This window comes from Pseudopodoces humilis, chromosome 3 (genome assembly GCF_049639895.1).
Source record: "Pseudopodoces humilis isolate 2021_Gansu_Grassland_sample_001 chromosome 3, ASM4963989v1, whole genome shotgun sequence".
Taxonomy (NCBI): Eukaryota; Metazoa; Chordata; class Aves; order Passeriformes; family Paridae; genus Pseudopodoces; species Pseudopodoces humilis.
Genome location: NC_142202.1, coordinates 92,330,997 through 92,345,625, shown reverse-complemented (window position 1 = coordinate 92,345,625; position 14,629 = coordinate 92,330,997). Strand labels below are relative to the sequence as shown.

The 14,629-nt window shown below is 36.0% G+C and overlaps 1 protein-coding gene across 1 annotated transcript in view; it reads right to left on the bottom strand.

Annotated features, from left to right (window-relative positions):
* CSMD1 (CUB and Sushi multiple domains 1) overlaps positions 1–14,629 on the bottom strand; it is a 1,065,588-nt gene that overhangs the window by 493,290 nt on the left and 557,669 nt on the right. The window contains exon 5 of the mRNA XM_014251392.2: positions 8,873–9,080. Coding sequence (XP_014106867.1) covers positions 8,873–9,080 — 208 coding nt within the window. The remainder of the gene's footprint in view (positions 1–8,872; positions 9,081–14,629) is intronic.

Here is a 14,629-nt window from a genome sequence, read left to right as displayed (position 1 = left end):
CTTATTCTCTACAACACTTCCTTTCTTCCAGTGCAATTCCAGCAACTCAGAGATCACACACAAATTTGGATGCTACATTTCAGCTTAATTTTGAAACCACTACTTTCACTCTTTTTTCTTCTCTTCAATATGGCCATTTCAACAATTAGAATCTGTAGGTTCATCACAGCAAATAGCAAAGCTCATCTCCTTATATAATACATGCTACATTATTTAATACGCAAATAATAAAAAAACCTACAACAACCAGACATGTTCCTTGTATCAAAACAATTAAAAAAAGTCACTAGGATGCTGAAAGCACAAGGAAGACAATGCCCAGGATGGTGGAAATAAATGTAACCCTGTCTTAAGATACCAATTTCCCTTAAGCTTTGCTTTATTAACCATAGTTAGGTTTCATCTTCTCTCCCACATAAATTTCAGAAAGGGTGAAGTGTCTTAAGTACACTATTTTTTATTTTTTTTTTAACTTCCATAGACTCCAAATATACTGAGAAGTGTTCACTGTATGTCTGTATGTCTCCAGGCCTGCTAACAATTTACTTACAACTGTGGATAATTCATTTTTTCAAGTAGGCATTTGAATGCCTGAAGAAGATCCATTTTGGAACATGATGGTTTTGATAAATATAGTCAAGTACACGATATATCACCGATGATATCAGCTTATTAATCCTTATTATCAAAAAACAGTAGGAGTGAAGAAGCTATTTATCTGTGTGAGTTTGGGTTTAGTAACTGCTTTTAAAAAAAGAAGAACTGGCTATAGACACTGAATTAAAGCTTGCTATTTCCCACTCAGGGAATTTTAAAAGACTCTGGAGAGCAATACGTTTAGAACTAGAGTACACCCGTTGCCGGTATGACATGTTTAGTACACACAGCTGATGTCCTATGCAAAACACTCTGACAATTTTCTGTATAAATTCCCTAATACATGAGTGGGGATAATCCTTCCTGAAACTTGCTTAACAGCTCTGGGACCAGTGAGACATTCTCTTCAAGATCACACAACTCCACAGGAGCTCAAGTTGAGCACTTTGTTTGCAAACTTGTGATACACCATTTTGATTATGACTAAAGCACATAGTTGACTTTTTTTTTAAAAAAAATGCCTGGGGGTATATGTTTTTCAACCCTTTATCTACCAGAAACCAGGATAAGCAATGATTTGTCCATTCTTTTTTGGGATTGATTTTAACTGAATTTAAGCTTAAATCATTTAACACAGCAAGAAGTGCTGAGGGAGGATGCAGAATTAGGATGCATTTGTGGGAGCGAAGGGAGCAGCGGGAGCATAGGTATTGCCAATAAAAAACAACTAGGAGAAACCTGGAGAGACAAGAGTCAGTACCAAAGGACTGAGAGAACTCAGAAGATGGGGAAAAGATGTATTCTACTGAGCCTTTTAAAGGGACACAGTGTTTGCCATATTACCTATTTTGGAGATTTTTCAATCATTTATTCAGCTTTCAATATGTAAATCCCTTCTGATGATTTCCGCCACGGCGAGAGTTTGAACGAATTATGTATGGATGAAATCTTTTAGCAAAAATGTACTTAATTAACAGAAATTTCTTTCCAACCAGGTAAATAAACATATTATGAATTGAAAAGTCTGCAATGTACTGTCGGGACCACTATATATTTCAGTTTTAAAAAGTTCTTCATACAGGCAAACAACCTACATTAGCCACTCACCTTAAAATTTCTCTGTCCTTTCAATGTATCTTGGGGGTTTAGAGTGGAATAGTGCTCTAGGGTAAATCAGTTTTAAACATTTTTTTTGTTGCTATATATATTTAATAGGTTGGATTCAACTGCTAGATAAAATTATTGCTAATTTTTACATGCCATAGATTATGTAATTTTCACATGGTAACAGAAAACTTTGCAACATGAAAGTCAATAGCAAGAATTTGAGGGTAACTATGCAACCTGCTTTCCTGCAAAAAAACTGCTTGTGTCTGGTCAGACAGACAGGTTATCAAGTAGAGAAGCTTGTACTTACTGTTTTCCTAACTGAAACAGCTGATAGGGGAAATCCAGTTAAAAGATAGAGAAAGGCAAGAGCTTCCAAAAACTATCAGACAGCAGGAGAACCCTTTATCAGTAACTCCAAGACTAGCATATAACTTTGCAGAATTTCCCTGGTGAGACAAAAAAGGTCGTGATAACCCTAAAGAGGCTAAAAAAGTAAGCAATTACACATAAATTAATAAAAATTTAATAGATTCCTCAAATGAAAAAGCTGGGCTCTGCCTTCCCTTTGTTGCATGACCATAGCATATCTTTTCTCACTTGATGGAGAAAGAAAAAAAAATAGTGCCTTATTAGGCACAGCTACATCCCAAGGCTTTTTCCTGGTGCAGAGCTACTTTATTGAAGGTGATCCACAAGCGATACAGCTTTCATCAGCAAACCAATAGATGGTGCTCTTTAGCTGTATAATTAGGTAATTCTGAGCTAAACACTCAGCTCAGCTGTCTGGATCTAGCCATAGGTGTCTATCGAAAGGGTGATCTAGACCACTCCATTACCTCATGCATTACTTTGCTATAGGCCTCTCACAAGGAGGGTGGTAATTAAGATAACAACAGATCTACAAACAGGACAGAAAGTATACAAATTGAAATCCTACTATTTTTAAATGTATCTGAGTGTTTGGACTGGTGTATTTAGCTAAGAAACACAAAATAGTATCCAGCTGTGACAGGAGTTACTCATTAACATAGGAACAAGAAGTGAGTTTCGGATGACTCCAGGTACTTATGTCAAATTGTATGCCAAGATTACAGCAATTCATTAGTGCTGCTTCCAAATCACTCTCACATCCACATACATTTTTATGGCCTCTCACTATGATATTGAAATGATTTATAAGGAAGTCAGAATAACCTTAAGGTAATTTTAAATAGTATTAGGAAATTAATTCAGACTAAAAAGTATGAAGTGTAGTTCATTCTCCTGCATTGGAAAATACTGACAAAAAAGTGAAGAATATTAATTTTGGGTTTAAATTGGAGCACAGTAAGATAAAATCAATATTGTAAGGTCAAAGAGAAAAAAAAAATTGAACATTTGTTAAATTCTAATTTCTAAGTTCAACAATAATTGCAGAATTGTTCTTAGTATCACAATCACCTTTCATACACAGTATAACAGTTTAAGATAATTTGATGATCTTGTAAAAATTATGGCCAAGCCACACTTACATGAAAAAGCCTGAGTTGGACCTATCTTTGCCCATGTGAATTGTCCAGCTTTACCTAACCTACAAATAATAATAAAAAATCCCACACTTCCATGTCAAAGAGGAGTCCTGGGAAAGACTAAGATTTTTAATAGGATGCTTTCCCTAAGTAATAGAATTCTATTTCAAAGGTGTGAAAATTCTGTTTTCAAAACTTTAGCTGTGTTCAGCTGAAGTCTGGATTTCTAAGATACTTAAGATACTTCTTAATACTATCTTTAGATCCAACCTTGATTTAATTTTAAGTACTATAAAAATTAATCAGAGGTCTAAAGGACATGTTTGGAAGTATGTTAAAAGTTACATTCAATGCTCAGAATTTTTTTAGTGTTTTGTTTTAAATGTTCTAATAATTAAAAACACAGGAGCCCTTCAGACCCAAAAGGTCAACTATTTGGTGGACTTGGACATAGGCTCCACACATAGCAGAGTCAGTCTTCCTGTTATGCTCCCACAAGTACTGTTTGTGGCAATGCAAGCAATACCTTACCAACTCAAAATAAACTTACATCTAAAACTTGTTATGTAATAGTAAACTAAAGAAATTATTCAAATTCAAAAAGTTTTTTTTCACCTACAGTCTAACTGATATTTCCACTTATTTTACAGATTAAAAAATCTTTTCTATGTCCTTCACATTAATTTTGCACTGATGTTCCTCTTCTAAAGCCTGTTGACACTTTATTGATTCAAAGCAGAATTAAAAATGTGATCGCCTATATTCATTCAAGATGTAGAGCTACATAACTCCTCTCTAATTAAAAAAAAAAAAAACAAAAAAAAACCACACTCAAAACAAACAAAAAAATCCCCAAACAAATTAACCTTGAATAGCTTTAGACCTTCTAACTATATCATGTATATAAAAGAAATATCTCAACTCTTTTATAAACTAAATGGATGTTTTATAAACGTCCATTAGGATGGACCATATGAGTGATTTTAAAAATAAGAAAATGTAAACAAATTTCTTCTTCCTTAGCAATGCATTGGAAAACAAACCAATGATCAGCTATATAAGAAGGAAATTAACTGAACATCCTATAAAACAAGTCTAGAAACATGCGGTATATAATTAATATTAAAAAATCTTTTATGTAGGAGTAAAATGTATAACCTATATTATTACTATAGCATAAAATCTCTTACATATTTTATAGCTACATAAGATTATTTTCCTTCAGCATTTAGATTCCACTTGTTCTTGCATTTCCATTGCTTTACTTAAAGAAATATGTGTGTCTTTTTTTACTGCAATCATGCTGGAACTGCTTCTAACCTTGCTGATATGTTTGGAGAGGGTAATCCAGACATATTGCATCATACACTAAAACCGCTAAAGAATAATCAGTCTGAAATTACTTTCTTAATTCTTCTCTCTTTCTAGCTTTTACAGTGCTCATGTATGTGTCTTTTTTCACTTATTCTACAGCAAGTATTCCTCTAAGGGGAAAAACAAACCTAATTACCAGACCGTGCTAATGGAATATGAGACTCCTAATACAGAATTAATGTCTAAAGCTGTTGACAAGATGCCAGATACAATAAAAGGGAGCAATTAAAAAAAAGTCACATTTTTAGATGATAACACTCCTAGACCATTAGTTTTAAGTATGGAACAACTTCCCATTTAGACACACAGCTGATTTTAGCATATTACAGAATGCACTACATTTAGCATGGCTCTAATGTCGCTATGGTAACTGTTCTGGCTTAAATATAGCTAAATGTGTAGCTTCATTCCAAATTTTCCAATAATCCTTTAAACATTTCTTACAAAACTCCCCACAGCTTCTCCAGACTTTAATCAGTGATCCTGTACTAATCCTGCACTGGTATCACTGATGCCAGTACTGTTCATAGTATCTTCATCCATGACATAGAGAGCAGGATAAAGTGCAAGGTTGCTGATGACACCAAAATGTGTGGTATATTGACACACCTGAGGAATAGGATGCCATCCAGAGGTGTGGAGTACCCCCACCCAAAATGGCAAGGATTTGGTTTTAGAAAAGTAGCGTTTAACTGAGAAGTGTAGCTTTAAGTCCAGGGAACAGTGGATTCCAGCCCTCTGTCTCTGGGGATGTGCCCTGTATGCCTGGGAAAAGTTGCTCCACCCCCAAAATCCCTCATGGGGTTTCAGCCCGTCCAAGTTCTGCCTTTCTTGTGCTGCAATTCGTTGTTTTCTGCATTAACCCCTCCTATTGTATCCATATTAGTTTGTGCCCCTGGGGCTTCTCCCTTGCAGTGACCAAAACCCAAAAGCCTGCCTTGGTTTGGGGTTCTCCAACTTTGGATTAAGCTGAGTTGGTTCCTGTGTTGGTGACACCCCAAAAAATGGGTTCCTGAGTTTAACAAAGCAGAGACCCATCTTGTTGATTTCCACGTCAATCACTGGGGGCTGTAACCTCCCTAATGTGCAGCAGAATGTAACACAGAGGTACCAGGACAAGCTTAAAAAGTGGACCCATGGAAAACTCACAAGGGTCAAAAAAGCCAAGTGTAAAGTGCTGCACCTGGGTCAGGACAACCCCTCATATCAATCCCCAATCTAGGGGATGAACAGATTGAGAGCAGCCCTGCCAAGAAGGACTTGAGGGTGCTGGTGGGTGACTGGACATGAGCTTGCATCATGTGGCCCCAAAATCCAAATGTGTGCTGGGCTGCATCAAAAGCACCATAGCCAGAAGGGCAATGAAGGGGATTTTGACCCTCTGCTTTCCTCTGCTCTGCTCTGGTGAGACCCTACCTAGAGTTCTACGTTCAGCTCTGTGTCTCAGCCCAGGAAAGACCTGTTCAACCGAGTACAGACGAGGGCCACAGAAATGATAAGGCTTGAACACCTCTCATATGAGAAAAGGCTGAGAGAATTGTGGCTGTTCAGCCTGGAAAGGGAAGGCTCTGTGGAGATTTCATTTCAGCCTTTCAGTACTTAAAAGAAGTTTATAATAGAGGAACAGATTATTTTAGCAGAACCTGATTTGATAGGACAAGGAGTAATGACTTTAACGAGTAGATTTAGACTACATATAAAGAAGACATTTTTTGACAGCGAGGGTGGAGAAACACTGGAAACACTGGTTGCCCTGAGAGGTGGTGAGTGCCCATCCCCAGAAACATTCAAGGTCAGGACTGAGCAACCTATGATCCAGTTAAAGATGTCCTTGCTCATATTAGAGGGGTATTACTACATGATCTTTTAAGGTTGCTTCCAACCCAAATTATAATATTATCCAATATTTATTGTTGCTAATTTATTGTGAACACACAAATAATACAGGTTTTAGTGATCAGTGCTAAATAATGATCTCTAGCATACCACAGAAAGCAAAAAAAATGTTGATATTGAATTCTAGAAGAAATAAAATTCTTATTATATCTCTGTTCCAATGTAAAGCTGATCAATATTGCATGAGATCAATGCAGAAAGTTTCCAATGTCTTCTGCTCATATTCTTCATCTATTACCAGAAATCAAAAGCACAAGTATGTTGTAAAGTGTCTAGTAGAGTCTCTAACACAAAATCAAATGGACATATTTTTATGTTCTGTAGCAAAATTGCGTTAGTTCTTCCTCGTCAAGATTTCAGCTTCTGAGCCTTAGAAGTCCTAAGAAGAAAACTTTGTCATTGATGATTGTTGTGCATGTCTGTGCATGAGTGAGAGGCAAGGGGGTACTTACTTAGACTGTGTACCTCAGACAGACATGAGCACTTAATTTGATATCAAGCTGCTTCACTTACTGCCATTACACAACTTTTGCTCATGTGGAAATGTTAGAGGGTAATCTTGTGATGATGCCTTTTCCTGGTCTTAAAAAGCTGAGAGTCAGACATGGTTAAGGGATAAAGGGTTTTTAGCTTGGTATTTTGAAGAGATCGTCCCTTTGCCCCTCGAAGTAATCCAAGCTAGCTCTGTCGATGGAGGGGTTCAGGGAGATCCTTCATGACCAAGAAAAAGACCAAAAAGGTGCTGCTTCTCCCTCCAGGTAACGGAGGATGTTTATTCTGGCTGGATTCCAGAGGAGAGAAGAGGCCGGGTTTCTCCTTCGCGGGCTTTTTCAAACCTCAGGAGAGGGGCCGGGGGACATATAACACCAACCAATGGGATAACGCTTCAGGGACAGGGAGGGGAGGGGAAAACACGTCACAGCTGCAGGGAGGGTCTACACAGAAACCAGGTAACTCCCAGAAATACGCACCACCACAGTATTTAATAAGGATCCTTATGGCCTGCCATTTCACCAAGGTGGAATGTGCCGCAATGCACACACACAATATGCACACGTGTATACAATTTATAGACCTTACAAATTAGCATCTCTAACAAGGATGCCCCAATGGGAGGCCTGGATGAATGGTGTGCTATTCCCCCATGTGAGGAATCCCCCTTGGATGGGTCAAATCTCTACAGGATATGTTCTAGAGAGGACCTTCGTTTCCCAAAATAGCATAGGGCCCTCCAGGCTCCTACAGTGAAGCCTTTAGGATGTTTGGTCTCCTGGCCTCACAGAATACTAGGGCTATGCTAAGTTGTCAGACTTAAGGAATTACAAATTCACATACTAAGAATACTGAGGATACATAAAAGTTATATAAGGTATATATAAGGTATATAAAAGAAAAGGCAAAAAAATCATCTTGGCATCAGTTACATAGATCTACGTGTCTTTAAACCAAAGGTTTTTACATAGTTGCCAAGTATAGTTACCCCACATTTTTATTGATAGATTTTATTGATAGATTTTCAAAAGATCAAATGCTTGCTAGAACCTCACAATAATTAATATATTGCACTGTCTAGCCTGTTATGACATTAAAATAACAGTGGGATTGCTTCCTATCTCTAGAAATGCACTCTGAAGATAATAACTATCAGTTATCTGTGAGAAGGTCTACATTTTTCTAGGCTAAATTTTATAGCGATGGTGCATATGTCAAGCACAGGACATTCTCAGAGATGGAAAGGATGAAAACCCTGCATATGTAGGCTGCAAAGAAATCATAATACAAACTGTTCCACAACTTAATCCATTCCCACAGGCAGAACTACCATCTTTTACTTAGGGCAGAGAATGTAGATTAAGTATTACAATTACTAATCCCTACTATTACTAAGCAAACAGTTTTAATATCAGCTAACATCAGATAGTAATGCTTGCATACATGTGTACATGTAGTAAGACTGAATCACTGCCTATTTAGAATAAGATGTCATGTCTTAGCTGTCTATATTTTCCTTTCTTACTCAGGCTGACTTTTGCTCACTACTTTCATTGCTGAAATACAATACCATAAGTCATTCAAGACAACATCAGAAAATGCTCTTATACCAAGTTCAAATATGTAACATTAATTAAATGCTCACTGATAAGATACCTTACAAATATAACTCTGGTAAATGGAGGAAAATAAGAGGAAGGACAAAGATGTGGAAAGAAACAGAAGCAAACTGGATTTTTTCCCATTCTGAAAGGTGAAAAGGACCAAAAAAACACAGAAAAAAATGGTCATTACTAACACGTAGAAAATATCTTAAATATCCTCTGCTATCTTTTCAGATAGGCTCCAAAAAAAGAAAAACAGGAAGTGAGGTCTTTGCAAGATCTCTGACTTACCATATTGATGGTGCTTCTGTTCCACTGATCTCTAGGAAGTCATATCCTTCCTCTAACTGGAAGTCAGTAAAGACCAAAGCAATGGTGTCTCCTGGTTCAGCCAATATGGTCCAGGTGCAATCAGCATTATTCTCATACTCAGAAGGGAAGTGTGGACTTGAAATAGTTCCACTTGTCCCACGTAGTGTCCCTCCACAAGCTCCTTCAGCTGATGAACAGAATATCAATTACTAATGAAGCTTCACTTCAAACAAGTGAATCACCATCCTTGTTTCTGCCATAGCAAATCCAGTTCTTCTCTACCCACTGAGGACCCTTAAGTATATGCACACACAGAAACAAAATATTATCCAAGCAAATGGAATGGAATGTTGTCTGGCTTTTAAGCAGCAGAGGCTTTTGGTTTGGGTTTTCTGGCTTTTTTTCCTTGTTGGTGTCACTGCAGGACCAGGCCAAACAAGAATGAAGGTTAGCAGGGACACCTATTATGAGCTGATTTGGAGAGCCTGGCTCTGCAAATGTGTGCACAGAAGAAGCCTAAAAAAGAACTGGGCACAAAATCACATAAAAACATTTAGACTCTGTGATACAAATCTAAAAATACTGAATAATTATTTTCTTTCACTTATAACAAAAAAAAAAAAACCAAAAAAAAAAACCTGAAAAAAAATTCTTACAGGTTTAAATGCTGTCCTAAACTAGGAGGAATTAATAACACCATAGTAGCCTTTCTGAGTTTTTTTTCCTTTGTTCTGAATCAGAATGTTTACAGATGACAAATTCAGAAGGTTTTGTTGACAGATGGACCTTCCAAGGTTCATTCATCATCAGTTAATAATATATATTTTTAATGATAATTACCAACTTTTTAAAATTAAAGGCATAGGAATTTTCTCCTAAATCTTGGATGTTATTTAATATTTTGTCAAAGGATTTAGTAAATGTCTTGTATTTTCCTTGGTCAGTAAGATTTCATTGAAAGCTTTAAAAACTTTCTGACTACCAGCAGTATTTGATATTAAAACATATAATTAAAAACCCACAAGAAAATATGTCATCCACACAATTCATTGACATAAAAAATTAAAAATTCATCAGGTGGCTTTGATAATGTGACTATGAAAGCCAAAGCAATAGTAATTAAAAATATTTCTGCATAGAAGGATCAGAAGAGAAGCATTTTATTTTTATCTGTTTTATCATCTTTATTTACTCCTACTATTCCTACTATCATTAGGTATTATTTGCATACCGTAAGTGCATATGGAGATTCACAAACACATAGGTTGGCAAGATGCATAACACAAGGAACTTATAGTCTAATTAGGATAATAACTGAATAGCTAATTAAGACAACAGAACAGGGTAGGAGTAGAGCTGCTCTTCTCAATCATAATTGAAAGCCTGTCAATGAAAATGTGTTTTAAAGGAGAATTTGAAGGAAAAAGGATTTATAAATCAAAGGAAGAAGAATACTGGGTCTGGACATTAAAAACAGGAGACTATTAAAAGGGGCTAAATAGCCAATAAGTGACTGAAATAAAAGGAAAATTTGCAAGTGAGGGAGAAACAGAATAGTTTCTTTAATGCTTAAGTAATGTATAGAGCATTAATTTGACTAAAAAGAAGAAAGCTGCTGAATGATTCAAACAGGTACCTATCTTAATGTTTCTACATGCAAAATAAATTTTGACATAAACAAATGTGACATAACCTTGTCTACCAAAGCCTTATTGATTTAATTTCTTGGCACAGAAATTTTTCAGAGAAGATCATGTCTTCTCAATAAATTTCATATCTTACTTTCTAGATCCTGATATTTATAAGTTTTTTCTTTTTGAAAATGAAGGAATAGAGCTAGAATAGATTGACTTTCTTAAAAGATTTCTTTTTGTTGGTGAAATCAGGCCACTTCTGTGATTTCTTCCTCAATTTCTGGCTTTTTATACCCTGCATATTGAAATGACCATTGTGCCTCTGAGGAATGAAAGGGGGAAAGGAAGTGAAAATTAAAGAACCACAGATAAAGCTGAGAATCCAGTAAAATTTCCTGGTGCATAATACATTCAAAGATTAAAATAATTTGAAAACTTACTTACAGATTTACAGTAATTTGAAAATTACTGTAAATCTGTAATAAATCAGAAAGGAGAATTAAGTTTTGTTACTGAATGATAACTAAAATTACTCTTTTTTCCAAGTGTTTTTGTATGTGTGTGTGTGTCTGTGTGTTTTGTTGGGTTTTTTGTTGTTGTTGTTGTTGCTGCAGTTTTGCTTTTTTCATTTTTTTTTAATAACTTTCTAGCACTTCATTACAGATCATCATCCAATGCAGTAAAGAAAAACAAGTTAACTTCATACATCTTGTTCCTACACTTTTAAGTTTCAGTTTCAAACACATAACAGTTCCACCTGTATTCTTGAAAGCCAGCAAGCAGACTTTTCCCATGCAGGTTAACCAGCAAGATGAGCAAAATCCTATGTCAGCCATATCTCTTTGGTATTAGCTGCTGCTGTTAAATTTTGTTATGACAGCATCCTCAATTATATCATCTCCCACTGCGTTTATACTGACATTAAGTAACATACTAGTGGTAAATACTATACTCCTCACTGTTCCTGCTACACAGCTCTTGGATAATCTTTGGGCTCTAAAGCTCAGAATTTTACAGCTGAAATGTAGTTTATTATTACTGGCAAGCACATGAAAAAAATCTAAATTTATACACTGTGCATTACCAGTGAGAGCCAAAGGAACTCAGAATACTACAGCTATCTGCCCAAAGGGATGCATAGCCCTTTAATCTATTCACAACACCATTCTGAAGAGATTTGCAAGAAGTCAAGCGAACACAGAAACAGAAAGAGAACATTAGTCAGCTAGGTAAGACCACAGAAAGCAGCCTGAACCAGAGAATATTTTCTCTCTGACATATGTGGATATGCTTTGGGAATTTCCTTCATCACAAGTGGCACACAGGCTAAGGAAACCAGACTGTTAAATAGTAAAGCAAAATGCATTGCTTAAGTGAGTGCAGGCAAGCTGGATGTGGCTGAACTGCTCAGAGGGTAGGACAGAAACTGTCTGGTCTTACACAGCTGGTTCCAGAGCGAGTTGGCCTTCTTGGACTGATCATCATTTTTGGCCATGGCCTTCTTTATGTCATGGTTTTGAGAAAGATAGTTTGAGATAGTCAGTGCTCAGGAATCTTAGTGCATCACTATGCTCGCAGTAATTTGATAGCAGATAGTGCCTGAGGCTTCATGAATTCAACTCTACACGATTTACAAACTGCATTTTAAAATCTGCAAGTAATTAATTCCAAACACTTATGGTTATTTTCAAATTGTAAGCAACTGCACAAAGTGCTGTTTGTAGCAGCATAAATGACTACTTGAAGTATAAAGCTACAAACATTTGGATCTCTCAGTAGTCAGGAATTAAGTGCTCTGAATTTAGAGAAAATGCATCTCATATAAAGTATACATACAAAAACATATGGCTGGCACCACTTGACAAAAAACATGTATACTGTATAGATGTGTAGCTTAGATAAAACAGATAAACATATCCATCAAGTTTATGCATGCAAAAAATTAAAAGTACCACTATGGAAGTCAGTGAAAAACCTTTCATTTTACTTCAAGCTAGAAAGAGTAATTTCACCAAAAATAATAATCTGACAATTTTAGTAAGCTGTGTTTTGCATAAATGAATCTTGCTACAAGTGAGATGCAAGCCTTGATGAGCAGATAGCCAAGGATGAAGTAAGAGTAAAACAAGTATCTTAGAAAACTTCCTTTGAATTGGTTTAGGTATCTTTTGAACACTCAATCATTTTTACAGGACTTATCTCTCCTCACCACATAAATGCTTTCCAGAGTGCAATGTTCTGCATTCTATATGGCTTTTTTTTAATATACCACATAATAAAATGTTTAGGCAAAAAAAAAATATTTATTGCATGATAAAAACAAAACAAAGCAAAAACCCCTAATACTAACCTAACCATCAAAAATTTACTTAGAATCTTTCAGAATTAATTTAGAATTTGAATTTACATATTTGAATTGGCCTTTCCACTTGAAGTTTATATTTAAAGTTCTTCATGTGATAAATTACATTACTACACTACTCTTGGAACATAAGTAATAAAAACATTTTATGTGGTGATTTAAAGTACAAAATTTACAGTAATAAAGTTTTTTCTTATGTAATTAGTAGTCATTTCCTTATCTATCACTAGCAATTGCATAGGTGCAATTAAAAACAAGTGATATTTTATGAATCGTCATCAAATTGCATATTGTCAATTTGAGTCACATTTTATAAGTCTTATCAATTAAAGAAAATTGCAGCTTTAGAGGGTTCTAAATGAACCATGGGCCTAAATTATTTAGCAAGCTTTATTAAAAGCTTCTCTGAAATAGTTATTTCTTTATTGAGGCTGGAGAGCACATCCACGTAGAGAGATCTGGGGCCACGGGCTGATGGCAAGTTCAATGTGAGCCAGCAGTGTCCTGGCAGCCAGGAGGGACAAGCCTGTCCTGGGGCCATCAGGCCCAGCATGGCCAGCCAGGCAAGGGGGACTGTCCCTTTCTTTATAGCTCTGGAATGTCCCCACCTCAGGTACAGTGTGCAGTCCTGGCTGTCTCAATATATGAAGGACATCAAATGATCAGAGTGTGTGCAGAGGAGATCTTGAGGGCAACACTCAGGAGGTGTGGCTGAGGTCCCTTGGCTTGTTCAGCCTGGAGTACGAGGAGTTTGGTAACAGCTTTTTCAAAACAGGACTTCAAAATTATAATTTTAAAATGTCTTACAGACAACAACATAAAAACAAGCTGTAGTATACCAATGAAAAGTTTAAAAATAAATTTTAGCATGTCATTGGCAACTCTCAAGCTGCTAATCTGCAGCTTCAGAACGACCAAACACATCACAAAGTGTTACAATGGTGTAGCATTATGCATTCATCTGATAGCTCATTCATCTAATTTAATTCCAACAGGCAGACAGCTATTTAACCATCAAAATATACAGCTCTACTTCCTTATCTTCTTTACTATTTTAGGTTTTTGCAGACTTATTTTGAATAGGTAAAAGCAAATACTCCTGCTTCTTTTCTGTGTTATAAAAAATAGAAACTTGCTAGAACTTGCTTGGGTTTTATTCTGCCATCACTTGAATCCAGATGTATTGAATCTCACTAAGTAAGTGCTCTAATCAGTTTGCCTCCCTTTCTCAATTTCTTCTCTAGCTGTTGAGCAACTTCACATAAATTAAATACTCATTAGAACATTCATCTAAGATTAATTTTATTTATATCTACATGGTTGTAAAAGGGCACTTCAAAATAATTTGGATTGCTCTCTAAGTAGAATTTTGGGGTGGGGGGGTTGGTTAAAATTTCAGAAATTGTTGTGGTTTAGCAAAACAGAATCTATTTTGCATATATTAAATAATGATGTTCCTCACATTAAACTAATAGTATTTACAAAATAGTAACACACAAATTGTTGCAATTTGTTTGAGTACCTATGGACAACCATTCCAGCTGCAGCACTATGAACATTTTAGCTTTGAGATTCCAGTGAGCTTGATGCAAGTAGACCCCAGTGGGTCATTCCACATTTACAGGCCCTGACAATACTGGACTCAGATGGGTAATCTTGTCCTGGTTCTTTTTATTTCGTAAATATTTTTCTTTATTTATTAACTTTTATTTATTCTATCATATTGGTTTGTTATGTTAT